This window comes from Rhododendron vialii, chromosome 11a (genome assembly GCF_030253575.1).
Source record: "Rhododendron vialii isolate Sample 1 chromosome 11a, ASM3025357v1".
Taxonomy (NCBI): Eukaryota; Viridiplantae; Streptophyta; class Magnoliopsida; order Ericales; family Ericaceae; genus Rhododendron; species Rhododendron vialii.
The window spans coordinates 2,286,333-2,305,405 of NC_080567.1; the positions used below are offsets into that span (position 1 = coordinate 2,286,333).

The 19,073-nt window shown below is 44.2% G+C and overlaps 1 protein-coding gene across 1 annotated transcript; it reads right to left on the minus strand.

The window, feature by feature from the left end:
• Positions 1–15,679: 15,679 nt before the first annotated feature.
• LOC131308553 (uncharacterized) lies at positions 15,680–18,290 on the minus strand. The gene is made up of 4 exons (XM_058335493.1): positions 17,777–18,290; positions 17,478–17,539; positions 16,661–17,098; positions 15,680–16,435 (listed from the first exon to the last, which is right to left on the minus strand). The coding sequence occupies exons 1-4, from the start codon at positions 18,288–18,290 to the stop codon at positions 15,680–15,682; spliced, it is 1,770 nt and encodes a 589-aa protein (XP_058191476.1).
• Positions 18,291–19,073: the final 783 nt, after the last annotated feature.

Consider the following 19,073-nt stretch of genomic DNA (forward strand, 5'->3'; position numbering starts at 1 on the left):
AAATTCGTTGTTCTCGTTTTTTTTTTTGCCAAGTGTTGGGAATGTTTTAAATTACCTACTTATCTTTTGGGTTTGGAAAGTTATATGATTGTGCTGCCCCTTGGAGAGGATAATAGGCCATTTTTTTCTATTTTGAGCCGGTTTGCTTCTTCCTTTCTTACTTTTATCTCTTGTGAGCCTATTTGAGCCTCATGATTGCTAGCCTTTTTGTTGTTGAGCTCCACCATCTATATTGTGTCTTGAGAAGGCTTAATTAATTATGTGGAGATGAATTATTCATAAGAGAGAGAGTAAATGTTGTGAGAATTGAACTTTGTTCATTGGTGATCTTTCTCCTAAAAAAAATACAAAAAATAAAAATAAAAATAGTAAAAAGAGAAGATACCAAATTATTGAGAAAAGGAGAAATTCTTGTTATTAATGTGGGAAAGAAAGGTAAGAAAGAGAGATGTGGTGAAATTGAAAAGGAAAAAAAGAAGAAGAAAGAGGGACACATCATTATATTTGCTCTATGTGAATTGTTGTAAGCCATTTTCAGACACTTGAATTTTTACCTAGCCTTGAAACATTTTCCCTTACCTGACATTATAACCGGAATTGAAGTCTTATTTGATCCTAGGGGCAATGGGATGTGGATTGGTGGATAGTGAGTTTTTCAGTACTTGGCATTCCGTTCATGAGATTGTGTGTCCACCATATAAAGCGCTCTTTTCGTGTCATTATGTGCGGGAGTATTTGCTTTCATTTATATAACTTCCACCCGCACGTATTGAGAGTATCTAATATGTGTGGGCACACGCCCCTAAAATTTCATTTAATGTATAAAATCGGATGCGCCCTTTTTGGAAAAGAGCGGTGAAATGCTACAATTCAGATTCACCACTCGGGTTTTAGCAGTGAAGCACCCAAGGAACCGAATTTGAAACGTTTGCTACATTGTTTGATTTTGAAAAGACATAGACTTGTCCGTCATCACCTTTGATATCTGAGGTTCGGGAGCCAGGTTACGAGAGGGGAAGGGTTTTATGGCACCCCTCCGACCCAATCAGAAGATCGGTCTCTACTCGGGCATTTTGTAAAACATTTGTATTTTTCTCTCATTAATCATTTTTTAGCCAATTAGGGCGGGAGAACAGTTAAAGGGGATTAAAACTGTAACAAGTTGCATTTATGCGGCGAAATGTGATGGATGATTTGCTTTATTGAAACAAGTAAAATAGATTGAGAACAAGCACATGTGAGTGTTTTAAACAAACTGGAACACTGATCCGAAATGACGTACACAGGAGGAAACCTGCATGCACTAGCGATGCCACTGCATGCAGAAATGTCCTGCGTACTCCACTCCAAGACTGGCATGCGCCGGTAAGTCCAAACCCACAGCTTTTATTCTCAACCCTTTGGGCTCTGGAAAGGACCAGTACACACCTAGCACAAACCACGCAGTTTATATAACATGATATATACAGATATAGACAACAGGAATGGATCTAAGGAAATAAAATGAAAAGAACACCCCATGAACAATGTGGGGAAATAGATATGGGCCAAGGCCAAAATGCCATGCAAAGGCCAGCCACGGGGCTGGATATGACTGTCGTACGCCAATCATAAGGCCCCATACGCCAGTTATACCTCTTTGTCTAGTACTTGGCTTTGCATCTTCTAGACTCTGGAACATGACCAGAAAGATCTCAGAGGCATTTTGAAGCAGATATAAACAAACATTGAATGCTACAACTACACAGTTCTAAAATACAGAAAGCTGTAAATTGGTTTTTAGCATGCAATAAGGCGAGGAAAATAGAAAGAAAATAGAAAATAGCTGATCAGTGATCCCCATGCCAGTGTTGCGCATACAGCCATGGCTGGCGTACAACTTAGACTTACTGGCGTGCGCCATTGATAGCCTTGCACGATCCTTGTAACGCCCCGAATTTTGGGTACATTAAAAGGACATTTTATTGATAACATCAAATGGAGTCTGGCTCTTATTACAACAAAACTCCTACAAGAGTTCAATATTTACAAAAAATGAAGGGGGTTCTACGGTTCCTAACTACAGCTCCTCAGCTCCTCCATTCTTGCCAGCTCCTCAGCTCCAAAAGCCTCCACGGTGAACTGCTTACCCTGATCATCTACAAAATCTGACACATTATACCAGCGTCGCCACCGATATAATATGTCAGGGTCACCAAAAAGGCAACACCGTGAGCTACAAAGCTCAGCAGAGTAATCCCATACCCGCTAACCCATAACTTAAAACAACAGGAAATAATAACACATCGATTTCCACATGATACATATATACGCAGCTTAACAATGACACATCCACATTCGTTAATCAACTATCGTTGGTGTCCAAGATTTCAGAGTTTCTCCTACGCGACTCATCGTAGACCGTGTCAACATTTTCACTTACAAAACAATCTTTCAAAAATCATTTGTTTAACTCACACAATATTGCATTGGCTCCGTACCGCGGATAACCAAGCTACACACCCAACCTCACAATGGTTCCGTTTTTCCCGGATCCCATTGGAACACACACTCCACACACTCCACACAATGGGCTACCACGTCCGGCCACATTGCGGTTTCCAAAACATTTCCTTTCAAACCAAAATTTGTTTTTAACACACCCAACCTCGGTTCCGCCGCGCTGGTCTCCGGAGTATCCTCACAATGGTTCCGCCGCGCCGAGTTCCCATTGGCACACAATTGCATTGGCTCCTCTCCGCGGATAACCAAGCCATACCTCACCATGGTTCCGCCGGTCCGGGTTCCCATGGGAACGCACACAACCTCACAATGGTTCCGCTATTCCCGGATTCCCATTGGAACACACACAACCTCACAATGGTTCCGCTATTCCGGATCTCCATTGGAACACACACAACCTCACAATGGTTCTGCTTTTCCCGGATTCCCATTGGAACACACACAACCTCACAATGGTTCCGCTTTTCCCGGATTCCCATTGGAACACACACAACCCCACAATGGTTCCGCTTTTCCCGAATTCCCATTGGAACACACACAACCTCACAATGGTTCCGCTATTCCGGATCTCCATTGGAACACACACACACCCAACCTCGCAATGGTTCCGCTTTTTCCGGATTCCCATTGGAACACACACACACCTCACACAATGGGCAAGTCCGGCCACATTGCGGATTCTAAAACTTTTCACTCTTTTCAAATATTTCTTTTATACACGCACATACACAACTCACATAATGCCACTCAAAACCGGTCATTATGTTGTTTCAAAATATTTTCTCCTCGAAAAACATTTCCTTTCATTAACCACACCCTAGGTGTCATGTTTTTACTTTCTCGGTTCTCGTGTCTCGTTTACATACAAAGACTCCACGGTAGGACAAACGTAAGCAAGAATCATCCTAACAAGATCATCCAATTCCATATTACTCATCACGCTCAATTACTACTTATAGCATAACGCCACATGTACGGACGCCTTTGGAGTGTATCACTTATGCTTTATTCAAAGCACAACGCCACATGTACGGACGTCTTTGGAGTGAAATCACTTATGCTTGATCACATACCACAAGTAATACAAGCAACTCATATACGCATACTCATAACTATCTTAAAGATTAAAATACGAATACTTCTAATCAAACGATAAGTACGTAAATAAAGATAACCTACTTTATACTTAGGGAAGTGAGTAGAGGTATTCTACCTTACTTCTTGGCGGTAGGTCGGCTACGGAAAGTACGTCGGTGGTCGGGCGGAGTAACTTCCTACGGTGGTCTCCGGTAGCTTCGAAAGAGAAAGGTTTCTCTCGAAACTTCTACTTGACTATTACTACTACTACTTTCGGATCGAGAGGGTGGTCGAGTGGCGGCTTAGGTTGAGTTTCTTGAAGAACTCAAGAACAACTCAAGAACAAAGAAAGAACTAACAAGAACAAAGAAAGAACAAGATTTTTTTCTAGAGAGAGAAGTTGCTAGGTGAAGGTGTGTGTTGAATGGCAAACATGGGGTGCTATTTATAGGCAAAATTCTTGGCTCTCTCCCCTCTCACAAGGCCGGCCCTCTCTCTCTCTAAATCCTCCATGGATTTGCTCCATAACTCAATCTTTCACTTGTCAAACTTTGATTGAAAGCTTGATGGGCTAGGATATTAGGCTTGCATGGCTAGGATTTGTACCAAGGATGGGATTATGGAAGATTTGTTGCAAGGAAAGGAGACAAGAGTACAAGATTTTGTGCTAAACAAATATAGAAGTACAATGGAGGTTAATGGAGGGCTAGTTTCTTAGCTAGGAAGGAAGATTCACCAAGGATTTGAAAGATGTAGGAAAGTCAAGTCAAGGTACAACTCATCTTCCTCTCTCCTTCCTCTCCCTCTCTCTCTCTCTCTCTCTCTCTCTCTCTCTCTCTCTCGGGTCTTTCTCCCTCTCTCTCTCGGCAATCTCTCTCTCTCTCTCCCTAGTACACACACACACACACACACACACATATATATATATATATATATATATATATAACAAGAAAGAATAAGAAAGTACAAAGTACAAAGATTCACAAAATCAAATACCCAATAAGGAAATCCAATTAGGCACATGTTTGAAAATAAATAAACTAGGGTACTTTGTAATCTAGGTAGATCACACCTCCCATTAAACAAATCCAATTGGGTACAAAACCCCAATACAAAATAATAAAAAGGTACTTAGGAAAATCTTAGGCTTTAAAGGCTACATAATAAAATATGGGTACTTTCAATATTGGTACATCATCACATGGGGTTTAAGAAAATATTAGTTTTAATGAACCCATGTACTTGTTGAAAGAATAAACCCTTTACCCAATGGATAATAAAATCCCTAACGGTTAATAACCAAAGGATAATAAGGTAAGAGTACTTTAAATATTAAACTAAGTCTTTGAAAAAGACTACATGTCCTTTTTATTATTACACATGCTTATATATAAATGTACTTACCAAATAAAATAAAGGAAAGGCTTTTGTCCAATGGGTAAAGATTACCCTAACGGTTATTGTCCAATGGTCCAAGGTTACTTGGGTACTTTTATTAGAAAAAATAATCAAAAGTACTTTTCAAAATAATTATAAAAGTCTATTCAAGTACTTTGCTCAAATCTTTCATTAAACCCTTTTAATATAAAGAATTGGGTTTCTATTATCCAATGGATAATAGTTTCCCTAACTTTTATTATCCAATGGACAAAGAATAAAACCAAATTAATAAAAAGAAATAAATAAGTAATTTCTAGGGTTGAAAAAGGTTGACTAGTCAAATCAACTTTATTGGAAGGTTCCCTAGTCACATCGGTACTTTATTTGGTCAAAAGACTCTATTATCCAAGGATCACTAACTTCCCTAACGGTTATTACCCAATGGATAATAGTTTCCCTTGCGGTTAATAACCAAAGGATAAAAGGAGTACGAGTACCTTTTATTTTAAAATATGATTTTTGAAAGACTACATGTACTTTCATAATAAAAAATTTATTATCCAATGGACAAAAAATTACTCTAACCATTATGGACCAATGGGTAAAGGCAAAGGTTCAAAAGTTTCAAAAGGTCCAAAAGGTTCATCTAGTAACGAGGTAAGTCGGTTGCTTTTTTCCTCCAAGTAGTCGGTTGGAAATTAACTAAATTGGTCGCGTAGGGTTTCTAGTCGAGACCAAAATCTAACTACAACGAATTTTACAAGATAACATATAGCCACTCAAAAGAAAATAAGTAAATTAAATAAAATTCAAATATTTAACGAAATTTTTACTGACCAAAATTCAGGGTCGTTACAATCCTTGAAACTTTGTTAGCTTTAGGGTCAGGATTGGTATTGATTACCAACCTTGACCCTGCCAGCCCCCCTCAGGGGTCAGAACATATTACAGAATAAAAGGTGGTATACTTTTGGATTGAGTTTGATGGAATGTTTTAGCTTGAGCTTGGGGTTTGATGGATGGATGGTGAGTGAAAAGGTGTTGTGGTGTGTGGAAAAAGGTCCCTTGCTTACTCTTTCAATGAATGAAAGAAGAGGAAGCAAAGAACTAGGGAAAATAAAAGAGAGAAGGGCTTGATAGCTCTTAATGAGAGTAACCCCTTTGCATATAAATGAATGGGGTATTTATAGGCAAGGAATGGCTGTAGGGGGGAGTGTAACTAGCTGCGTTAAGGGCTGGTTAGGTTAGGGAGATAAGTCTCCATGCATTAAATGCGTGGGACTTGCATGAAAGGGTTTGTAGGAGAAGGGGGAACATCCCTACACATTCAGAATCATCAGGAGACTATTCATCATACTGGGGTGGCCGCAAAAGTCTTGTGCATGTGGTTGAATAGTTACATTTGACTGGCGTACGCCAACCCCTATACCTGCGTGCGCCAATGGCAACTGAGTCAACGATCGATGACTGACACGTGGTAGTTTACCAGTGCACGCCAGTACATTACCAGCGTATGCAAGTGGGGTTTTGCTGAGGCCATTTGGTTCTGGCTTGAAGGATTTGAAAAGGGGTTTCGAAAGGGTTTGAATGAGGTTTGGGATGCTCAAAGCTGAAACACTCCAACAATCTCAGGGTGTTCTTGACCTTAATCATCATTGGGGAATCAAAGATTGTAAGTTAAACTAATCTGGACAGTCCAAAATATGGTGTCTATAGTAGCCCCCCTTTGACGGCACTTGGAGCACCATTGACTTGGTACAAGTAACGTCAAAGGCTTTCTAGACACCCTTCCAGGTTATCCAGAATAGAACGTACGAGTCAAAGTAGACACGAAACTTGAAGAACTTGATTGGCTGAGCGGTTGTCGGTGCTGGGGATAGCGTGGGCAGGATCGATCGCCGCTTGATTGATTTTAAAGGACAGAATGGGCTGTCACAGAAGGTGGACTCTCTTGGGGACTAATCCATTTGTAAGCATGTCGGCGTTGCTTGCTTGATTTGAAAGAACAAGGACAGTACAGACCGTCATTGATTTGAAATTAGACGGGCGGACCGTCGTTGATTTGAAATTGGACGGGTGGACGGTTGATTTGAAATTGGACGGGCGGACTATCGTTGATTTGAAATTGGACGGGTGGACCGTCGTTGATTTGAAATTGGACGGGTTTTGCTTGGGAAATAATTAACAACATACATCGGGACTATATGAGCTGCTGTTGAGAATGAGTTTTGATACTAAAGATGATTTGGGCCTCAGGCCCAGATACTACAGGCATACGGCGTCCCACTATTGGCATATGCAAGAAAAATTGATAGGTCAAAGCCCAGATCCAGCCTAGACCCGACCCAACACTGCTCCTTCGACTTATAAACTTCTACAGGAGTACAAAACCGCCTTACTTCGGTTTCAAAACTCCCAAACACTCTCAAACTCTCTCAAACCTCCTAATCTCTCCCTCATTCAATTCTTCCATTCCACTCCCAAAACCCACTTTTCAACACTCATCCATGGTTGAAATTGGTAGTGGTAGTGGTAGTGATCGGCCAAGGGTCGGCAAAACCGGAGTGGAGAGGTCTCAAATCAACGATCAACCAACATGCGAGGGTTCGCCAAGCACAGGTGCAGGGCCTTCGAGCGTCGATAGTGGCCATGGTGGCCATGCAACGGGGGCTGGTGAAAAGGCTGATCAGCATACACCAGGAGAGGTTGGGCGTACGTCGGTGGGCGTTGAGACAGAGGGCCCATAGGTTAGTCGATTGGACTACCGAAGTGGTGTGGAAGGCTTGGTGGTCGCTAGCGTAGGTTCGACTGGGGCTGAAAGCAGCGGCAGTGGAGGTGATGTTGAATCGGGGTCACCGAGAAGGGATCCGGTAAGGGGAAAAGATCCCATTATAATGGAGGAGGCTTTCGAAGAGGTACTAGTAGAGGCGGCTGAGTTTAGGCCAGCAGTGGGGTCCTCGGCACATGTTCCCATTACGCGCGGAGACGGAGTTTGTTACGAAGGAGGAGCTTGGCCGATTGCTCCGAGAGAATCCGACGGTGGTCATAGTAGTGATAGCGGCCCCAGAGCATTTGAGAGCCAAGGCCGAGAGGGCTAGGGCTGAGGAGGAGGCCTTTGCAAGAGAGACCGAGTCAGCCGAGAAGGCTCAGGAAGAGGGGGTATGGGCACATGTGTGCGCAGTGACTCTGGCCGAGTCCCTACGGTAGGCACCTCATGCCAAATTTATGGCGGAGACATACACCCCACTAGAGCCACACTTGTTCGTACCGTCTGGGGTCGAGAGCTATGTGCCCCAATAGGATAGCTACGAGGTAGAGCTCATACTGAGGGACCCTGAGAGACACTTGTCCGTGACCTGGGCATAAGTATACTTTCGAACTTGCTTCAGCTTCCGTTTTGTACTGTTGTATCTGCATGTGTTTGAAATTGTACTGTATAGCTTGCAATGCATGTGACTTGAACTTCGACTCGACTTGTAGAATGCCATGATTACTTGATTCGATTGAACAATAATCGACTGATTAGAATGCCTTGATAGCTTAATTTGACCGATAACATGCTTGAACTTGATAGGAATTGCTAATGGTGAGCTCGAATCGATTGTAGACTGCCTTGACTGGTAGTGTAACCTTAGAGCTTGAAATCGACTGAGTAGAATGCCACGATACGATAATCATCTGGATAGCATGCCCGATAACTTGAATCGACTAATAGTTTGCCCTTGGTAGTTCAATTGACTGATAATAACTGATCGACAAGTAGAATGCCTTTGAAATGATTGAGATCGGCTGAAAAGCATACCTTGATTTAATTGACTAGAGATAATGCTTTGATATAATTGAGATCGACCGGTAGAATGCACTATAGTTGGAACTTGACTGATTAGAATGCCTTTGACTTGATTCGATTGTGGGATTACTTTGAAATGATTCAACTGCCTGTTGGATTTGAACTACATATATTGATAAAATTCCTTTTGTTGTGGCTATTGTGGCGTGCAGAGAGGAGCGGCCAGCACGCAGGGACACGGCGGTCCAGCGAGTTCACTCGAGCTATACAAAGGACTACCTGAGCGAGTCAAGGCTCCGGTAGATGCTGCAGGGTTCGGTCCGTTTATCCTCACTCTGACTATGGTAAGAATGACCACGCCCTACTTACTGCACTGGCTGAGAGGTGGTGGGATACGTCCAATACCTTCCACTTTTCCGATCGGGGCGATGACGGTGACCCCGTCAAACTTTGCAGCTCTTACTGGCCTGAGGGTAGGAGGAGAGCCCATCCCGTTCGACTCAAGGATTCACAAAGATACAGAGGCACTGGCGTGGTTCTTGGGGCAGGTGCCTGAGGGCGGTGCAGAGACGGTCCATCATGACCAGTTTAGGAGGTACTTGCAGGAGAGGGTACCGACTATAGAGTAGGAGGAGGAGCAGATGGCGAGAGCCTACTTGCTGTACTTGTTTGGGGCCACGCTATACCCGAATAAGTGGGCCACAGTTCACTTGTCTTACTTGTCGGCCCTTCGTGCCTTACGTACAGCTTCTCGGTAAACTAGGGAGGAGCAGCTCTAGGGGCTTGCTATGGGTTCATGGGCGAGTTCTCGCGAGGAAAGAAAGCAACCGCCGGCTACTGGAGAGTGTGGGAGGTAAGAAACAAAATATGTAGTTCGATTTCATTTGATGTTCGCACTTTTCTTTGAAACGTATATGTTGTATTTCTAATGCTTTGATTGTTTGAAAACCTTGCAGCTGTGGGCTTACGAGGTGCTGAAGATATACCCTTCGAAGAACAAATGTACGGACCTGAGGATGCTTCCATGTGCCATGATCTGGGGGCCTTTGCACAAAGGCAAGAAGAAATCGAGAGGGAGCCTCTTAGCCTTCAGAGCATACCTTGATGAGCTGTCGAGTACTCAGGTAAACAAAACTTTCATCAGTTATCTTTGCCTTTGAATTGCTTTAATGCTGCAGCTGATACCTGTTTGGTTTTGACTTTTGACTATTTTGCAGGTGGAGTGGGACCCATAGAGCACTGTAGAGCCTAAGCCTGAGTACCTGGCGAGGAGCAAGGTGGTGACTATAAGCCGAATACTGCTAGAATCGGCCTTCGAGTGGCAGTGGTACTTAGGTGACCGGGTGACACGACAGTCACTTGGCTTGTTTGAGTTCCAGGCCCCCGGGCCACTTCCGCCTCGCACTTCGCACACAGACAGGTAAACGCTGGCTGAGCTACAGCGCTTTACCGTTCTGGAGGATGTTGCTGCTTTCCTGAGGCCCGTGCGTGACTATGCTGTCTATCGAAGGCAATATCTGGCGAGGCCACTTGGAGTGATGAAGCATATAGCTATAGAGAGCGAGGCTCTAGAGGCTAGCGAGGAGAGACGGGGCTAAAGGGGTAGGACAGCTCAGGCGAGGGAGAGGAGTGACTATGCTGCAGTGACTAGACTTCCTCAGCTTTCGTGTACGCTGGAGGTACGGGATGCACAGGGGGAAGCTGCCACAGTTAGGGCAGAGCCAGCAGAGATCACAGGACCGGTATGATGTACTTTCAGTTTTGTCCATCTCTTTTGAATCATATTTGAACTATATCCGAACCGTATCCTGATTTTGATTCCAAAATGTAATACGGGTGCCAATTGAATGGGTGCAAGAGGCTGTCCATTTGATGCTGGCTATGGAGAAAGAATTCCACAAGATAGTGACCGGTACTCCTTTGCAGTTGCACTACCCACCGATGGCTCCGGCTCTGGCTCCTACTGTACAGCCTCAGGTATAACCTCAAAAACCGTTTCCATTCTGCTTTCGATGTGTTAACAGGCTTGTTTTTTATACAAAGTATGCTTGATAGAACTGCTTTTGATATTTCCTATTTTCAGCATTTTAATATATACAATATGTATAATGTATGCTAAATGATTGAATGAAATGACCATGCAGGGATAGGCTAGGGCAGCTCTTAGGAGAAAGAGTGTGCGCCCCCCTCCTCAAAAGAAGATGGCACCGAGCGCCTCTACCACTCCTGCCACAGCACAAAGACAGGCGAACGCTTCACGAGCAACGACGATCATTCAGAGAGGAGTAGAGATCATCTCTACTAGTGACGAGCCACAGTTCCGTCGAGAATTGAGGAAGAGGCTAGCGCAGACGAAGCCAGCTCAGGGGCCAGCACAAAAGAAAAGAAAAGAAAGGGAACTACGACCTCTCGGACTGCAGAGAGTGTGAGTGAGGAGGAAGAAGAGGAAGAGGAAGATGAGTGCTCACTTTTCAGCAGCAGCTCCAATGACTCTGCCGACGACCCTGGGTACAAGAAAGACCCAAAAGAGAGAGAGAGGACGACGACAATGAGGACAATGACGACAAGGATCTTTTTTACGATTGAGGGCTATCACTGAGCCTCAGTTACTTTACTTCCTTTTGACTTTTGATACTTGATACCTTGGTCGGGGGGGGGGGGCCTGCGTGCCTCTTAACTTTCAGGTGGATGTGCCCAGTGCATATTGGTTTTGCTTGGGCCATTGTGCCGCTTTCATACATTTCCACCTTTTGCTTACGGATACTGATTTGCTAGTATATAACAACTGCGTTTTCCGTTTATTAATCTCCTTTTGATGAGAATTGTCAAAGGAAAAGAATAAACCTTCCACTAATGTCCAACATGCATTGATGAATGATCTGAATCGACAAATAGACTCCTGCATACGTATACAACTGACTTGGCTCAAAAGAAAAGGGTGGAAAAGCCCCAGGATACGACACGTATCCTCAAACACACGAAAAATAATGAAATTTTGGGTACTAATGAGCCAAAACTCGAAATTCTCCTAAATAGCGGAAACTGGCACTTTTGTAAGACCATATAGATGTACAATGACCTGTACGAATCGACGAAACAGGCAAAAGCATCCCGAGTCGAGAAATAAACCAAAAAATGCTAAAAATGTCACAAAAACGAACATAAGACGCAAAGGACTACTCGATATAGTCCCGGACCAAAACCGACACCCCCGTACAGTCACATTAGGTCCACATGACGCGTAGGGTATGACAAAACTTGGCAAAAGTCCCTGGAACGGATTTCGACCTTCCAAAACCTTGATTTGAACTTGAAACGAGCCGTCAGAGGTCTGAAATCTTCGTTAAGCGCAATGTTTGGAATCTGATGCTTTGACGCAGTCCCATACGCCATTCATGACTTGTAGGAATCATCAAACTTGCAAAACAAGCCTTGGAATAAAAAACGGCATGACGGAGGCAGTAGCTACTGCAAAACCTATTTTTGGTACATCTAACTGGCGTGCGCCAGTGGTTTGATGGCGTACTCCAGTAAAGGGGACACGTTCACGCTAGTAGGTAACTGGCACATGCCAGTCAAGTTTGATGTAGATCCACTTGTCTGACCAACTATCTTTTCCAGGGAGCACTTTGTCGTCACCCCCACACGGTTTCTGAGTTTACAAAAGGTAGAGTCCTTTCTTACAATGGTTGTTTGGCCTTTAATGCTTAGCTTTGAACTTGACACGGGAAACGAGGTGTATCTTTGGCCTATAAATGAAAGGTGTATGCTTTGTTGCATCTACACTCTCATTTCAAACCCCTCATATTAGCATATCCTCTAGCATTTCTCATGGAAAACCCACTCCCAGCCTTGGTTAGTGCAATTTCTGGCTATCGATTGGTTGAACTTCCAATCGCACGGCCTTGCCTCTTTCTGATACCTTTGACATGTACCACTCCGTCCTGCTCTCCTAAGAGCTGCTCTCAGGTTCTGGGATCCCGATGTCCACGTCTTTCGCTTCGTCGATGATGAGATATGTTCGTTTGTTGAAGAGTTCCAGGCATACCTTCGGAGCTTTGCTTCCCCTACACTTGTTGTTCTGCCATACCAAGTGAGCATGCCTGGCCTGTTGGCATATCCTCACTCAACATTTCCTGGGGTTTGGCCAACATTCTGCTTGAAGGTGGTCAAGTCAACATCATCCGCTTGATTGAGATGTACAGTCCTGATGGTGATTTGGACGACAATGCCATGCAGGCTCGGCGCCGCTTTGCCTTGGTGATTTGCTTGCTTGCTGCCTATCTGCTTATTCCTGCCGATGGAAAAGTCAGTCCCTTGCTGGTGAGCGTTGCTGCTCAAATGGGGGTGCAGAGAAACGTGGTGCCCCTTGTTCTAGCGGAGACTCTCCTAGGTTTGGATTTGGTGTATATCAGCCAAATGAACACCTTCAGTGGAAGTCCGCTTCTGCTTCAGGTAAACTCACTCAGCTCACCTTTTTCTGGTTTTTCGCACCTTTTCATTTTACCTCGACACTCGGCTTAGGCTGCTTCCTAGCTCTTTTACTTGTTTTTCCACTAAGTCTTTATCTAGCTTCTTACTTGTCTTTTCACTCCTACAGCTATGGCTGTCAGATAAACTTGGGCTGTTGCACCCATCGTTGGCGGGTTGGAACCTTTTTCGAAAAAGGATTCACCAAAGGGAGATGAGGTATCCTGACATGGATCTGGAAGGCTGGTATGAGTTCATGCGGCAAATTTAGTCTGACGAGATTGTCTGGAGGTGCCCCTGGCTGGACCTCCCTGACATGGCTACTCACTCCAATGGGTTTGACAGGATGGTGATTGCAGGATTGAAAAGGTTCACTTTCTACATTCCCGGCCGCATTCTTCACTAGCTAGGCATTTGCCAAGAGAACAACCATGTTAGCACTAGGAACTTCTGTCTTCCCAACTTCAATGCTCAGACTCTCGGCAGATATCAAAGGTGTTGGGGTTTGAGAGGTATCAAACACAGAATTCACCCAAAGGCTAAAGAATCGCTATAAGCAGTGGCTACGAGCAGAAGTAAGCGCAAGAGAGAATATTGACTGACACTGGACCACTTTGCTGTACTTAGAATAAGCTATGAGCCATTAGGCTTCTCAAGCATTTTGTTATGTTTTTCATGCTTCAAATGTTTTATGGCTTTTATGCTCAGCTTATGTATTAGAAGTAGTAATTTGCAGTGTGCAGAGGTCTTGAAGCTTTTGGATGTAGGAATCATTTACCCCATTGCCGATAGCAAATGGGTGAACCCGATTCAAGTTGTGCTGAAGAAGTCAGGAGTTACAGTTGTGCGCAATGAGGAGAATGAACTCGTACCAACGCGTGTCCAAACTGGTTGGCGAGTTTGTATTGATTATTGGAAGCTCAACGCGAGCACGAGGAAGGATCATTTCCCCTTACCATTTATTGATCAATTCTTGGAAAGGATAGCCGGCCACGCATTCTATTGTTTTCTTGATGGTTACTCCGGATACAATCAAATTGAGGTTCCTTTAGAGGATCAAGAGAAGACGACTTTCACTTGCCCCTTCGAAACTTTCGCTTATCGACACATGCCCTTCAGTTTGTGCAATGCTTCAAGAACTTTTTCACGATGCATGATGGGGATCTTTAGTGATATGGTCGAGAAAATAGTGGAGGTGTTCATGGATGATTTCTCCATGTTTGGCGACTCGTTTGAGTCATGCTTGGCCAACTTAGAGAAAGTTTTGACAAGGTGTGATGAGAAGAACTTGGTGCTTAATTGGGAAAAGTGTCACTTCGTGGTCACTCAAGGGATTTTTCTGGGCCACATTATTTCCTTCGATGGTATTGCGGCAGACAAGGCAAAGATCGATCTCATTTCCAATCTCCCGACTCCAAAGTGCGTAAAGAATATCCATCAATTCTTAGGCATGCCGGTTTCTATCATCATTTCATCAAAGACTTTAGTGCTATCTCTTGGCCCCTATGCCAACTTCTTTCCAAAGACGTTCCGTTTGAGTGGACTTCCGCGTGTGAGGAAGCATTCACCAAGTTAAGGGCTAGTCTCACCACTCGTCCGATTGTGCAACCACCAGATTGGAATCTACCATTTGAGCTCATGTGCGATGCAAGCAACCATGCCGCCAGGGTCGTGTTGGGACAACAAAAGGATAAGCATCCATATCCATTATGCAAGCAAGACCTTGAATGACACTCAAATGAATTACACTACCACAAAGAAAGAGTTATTTGCAGTGGTGTTTGCTCTTGACAAATTTAGGTCATACCTAATCGTTGGCGCCCCTATTACTGTGTATACGGATCACTGCGCCCTTAAGTACTTACTTACCAAGCAAGATGGCAAAGCCCATTTGATAAGGTGGATTCTCCTTCTCCAAGAGTTCAACTTAACCGTTAAGGATAAGAAGGGTGTTGAGAATGTGGTAGCCGACCAGTTATTGTGGTTACAATTTGAGGATCCTACTCCGAGTCTTCCTGTCGTGGACACGTTTTCTGATGAACAATTGCTTGCCATTTCGAGTACCCCATGGTTTGCCGACATAGTGAACTACTTGGCAACGGGTCTCCTACCCCCGCATTGGTCTCCTCAAGAACGTCTTTGGTTCCTTTATGAAGTAAGGATGTTCTCATATGACAACCCCCATCTTTTCAAGTATTGCCAAGATCAAATCGTGTGCCGGTGCGTCCCGAATTCAGATCAACAGAAAATTCTTGAGTTTTGCCATTCGGAAGCTTGTGGAAGCCATTACTCCTCTGAGAAGACTTCCGCCAAGGTGCTTCAATGCGGTTTCTATTGGCCAACCTTGCACAAAGATGATTACCACTTTTGTACCGCTTGTGAACGTCGTAAAAAACTTGGAAATATGACTCAGAAGGACGAAATGCCACTCACTAGCATTCTAGTAGTTGAGATCTTCGATTATTGGGGCACAGTTACTCGATATGGGCCTTTCCAATTGGCCCCCAACTTGCCCTCATTCTGCACCTTGGTGTTACCGAGCACCTTTCGTAGTTCCAGATCCCCAATACGAAACTTTCGCGGGTGCACATGCTTTTTATAACTCTTCATGAGCTGCTCCTGATAAGAGGCCAAATGCACCAGAGCCTGCTCTCTTCGTTCCTCAGCAAGATCCAACTCAATCTCTAGGGCCCTGTCATTGCCCGCACTTTCAACCAAAGCGGTCATGTTAGTAGGCAAACCAACCTCTAATGGTATAACGGCCTTCGTCCCACATGCGAACGAATAGGGGGTCTCTGCCGTAGACCTTCTAGGCGTTGTTCGGTGTGCCCATAGGACCAGTGATAGTTCATCGGGCCACTTCCCCTCTGCCTTATCTAACATCTTCTTGATCCCATCAAGGATGGTTTTGTTAGATGCCTCTGCCTGCCCATTACTCTGAGGGTAAGCTAGGGTGGAATAATAGTTTCTTATCCCGTACTGAGAACAAAAAGCTTTGAATTTCTTTTGGAATTGTGCCCCATTATCCATAATCAACGAATAAGGGACCCCAAACCTCGTGATCATACTCTTCCAGACGAACTTTTCTATCATAGGTTCTGTAATTTTGGCCAAAGGCTCTGCTGCAATCCACTTCGTGAAATAATCTATTGCTACCAACAGGAATTTTTGATTTCTAGTTGCCTTGTGTAGTGGACCCACAATGTCCATCCCCCACTGTGCAAATGGCCAAGGGCTTGTCAATGGCTCCAGATCTTCGGCTGGTGTTCTGATCATAGGTGAAAACTTTTGACACTTCGCACAGATTTTCACATACACTTTTGCATGCTCTTGCATATGCGGCCACCAATAACCTTGGGTTATTGCTCGATGGGCAATGGACCTGCCCCCAGCATGACTTCCACATGTTCCTTCATGAATCTCGTGGAGGAACTTTTGCACCATCTCGAGGTGCACACAAAGTAAGTAGGGACTTGTGAAGGACTTTCTGTACAACTTCCCTTCAGGGGATAGCCAAAACCGTGTGGATTTTGTTTTTATCTTGTGAGCCTCTTTTTTGTCAGAGGGAAGTGTCCAATCTCGTAAGAAGTCCACAATTGGATCCATCCAACTTGGTCCTTGGTTCATGTCCAAGACCAACTCTATACTTCTTCCGATACTAGGCTCAGTAAGGTAATCCACTGCCACTCTTCTTTTGAGTTTGGTTGGTACAGCTGCAGCTAGCCAAGCCAATGAGTCTGCATGGGCATTCTGCCTTGAGCTTATCTGCTCAAGATAAACTTTCTTGAAAGTATCGAGTAAGTCCTTGGCGGCTTCCACGTATGCTGCCATCTTTTCATTCTGGGCTTTATACTCCCCGGACAATTGGTTCACCACGAGCTATGAATCATAGTATACCTGTATCCTTTTCACCTTTAAGGTTTTTGAACTCCTTAGGCCTGCTAAGAGTGTCTCATACTCTGCCACATTATTCGATGTGCTGAAACCCAGTCAAATAGATAGCTCCAACATTTCTCCTTCAGGAGGAAAGAGCACAACTCCAATTCCCGAACCAGTATTACATGCTGAACCATCTATGAATAATTTCCATTCTAGGGGATCTTGCTCGGGCGGTGCCTTAGCCTTTCTGATCGGTGGCCTAGATGCCTGCTCCTTTCTCGTAGGAGACTGGGGAGCTACTATAGGTGAGAATTCTGCTACAAAGTTTGCCAATACTTTTCATTTGATCACGGTGCGCGGCTGGTAGTCAATATCATACTAACTTAGCTCCATCGACCAAGTCGAGATTCATCCCGAGAAATCTTCTTTTCGCAGCAATAACTTTAATGGAAATTCAATGTAAACCATAATCTTATGGCTTTGGAAATAATGCAGCAACTTCCTTGCCGCTGTCCTTAATGCCAGGACCAATTTCTCGAGGGGTAGATATCGCGTTTTTGCGTCCAGCAACGTCTTGCTCATATAATATACAGGGATTTGTTCGGATCCCTTATATCTTATTAACATTACACTCACAGCATGTTCAAAAACTGCTAAAATACAAAATCAAAGACTCACCTGGGTCCGGATTCAATAGAAGTGGGGCCGCTACCAAGTACTTCTTCAAGTCTTGGAAGGCTTGTTCACATTCTGTTCCCCATTCGTATCCCTCCCTCTTATTCAATAACTGAAAGAAGAGTCTACACTTGTTACTTGACCAGCTAATGAATCTGTTGAGGGCCGCGACCATCCCAGTTAGTCTTTGGACCTCCTTCGTCATCCTGGGACTTTGTAGCCTTTGCAAGGCCATTATTTGATCGGGATTTGCCTTTATCCCCCTTATAGTCACAAGATGGCCCAAGAATTTCCCTGAACTAACTCCGAACGCACACTTCAAGGCGTTGAGTTTCAGTCTGTACTTTCTTAAGATTTCGAATGTTTCCTTTAAATCGGCAATGTGATTCTGCTTCTCTTTGCTTTTGACCACCATGTCGCCTATGTATACCTCCATAGTCTTGCTGAGCAACTTCTTGAGCATAATCGTTACCAACCTCTTGTATGTTCCTCTTGCATTCCTTAACCCAAAGGGCATGACATTGTAACAGTACAAACCCTGTGGTGTAATGAAGGAGGTCTTCTCTAGATCGGGCCCAAACATGGCAATTTGGTGATACCCTCGAAATGCATTGAGGAAACTCATCCATCCACACCCATAATTTGGTGATACCCTCGATATGCATCGAGGAAACTCATCCATCCACACCCAGCAGTTGCATTGACCAACTGGTCTATTCTTGGGAGAGGAAAACTGTCTTTTGGGCACGCCTTGTTCAAATTCGTGAAGTCCACGCAGACACGCCACTTCCCATTCTTCTTTTTTACCACCACAGTGTTAGACAACCACTCTGGGTAGTAAACTTCTCGTATGGCTTTGGCTTCTAGCAAGCGGTTAACCTCCTCGATGACAGCGTCTACATGCTGTATGGCTGATCTTCTCTTTTTCTGCATTACAGGCTTGTGCTGTGGATCCACGTTCAAGTGGTGACAAATAACGTTTACATCTACACCGAGCATCTCTTCGGGGATCCAGGCAAACACGTTGATATGCTCCTTTAGGAATCCTACCAACTCTTCTTCCTCGCTTTTGCTCAAAGTTTCTCCAATAAGGAAATACCTCTACGGATCAGTCTCATTGATCTGTGTCTTCTTCAATCCTTTGACCACCTTCTCGGTGGGTTCCCTCCAACGTCCTCGATGGTCGGCTGATCTGGAATCCCCATAGTTTGGACCCATTTAGCCTTTGGTGCTTTCTTGATTATGGAAACCAAGCACTATTGTGCCACCTTTTGGTTGCCTTTGATCTTTTCAATTTCAT

Coding starts and splice junctions, on each gene's coding strand:
- LOC131308553 (XM_058335493.1), bottom strand. CDS start 18,290: ATGCCCTTTGGGTTAAGGAATGCAAGAGGAACATACAAGAGGTTGGTA. Junction 17,099..17,477: donor TGGTCGATGGAGCTAAGTTA/GTATGATATTGA, acceptor TATGATTCATAG/CTCGTGGTGAACCAATTGTC. Junction 16,436..16,660: donor TTTGTGTGCACCTCGAGATG/GTGCAAAAGTTC, acceptor CCATTTGCACAG/TGGGGGATGGACATTGTGGG.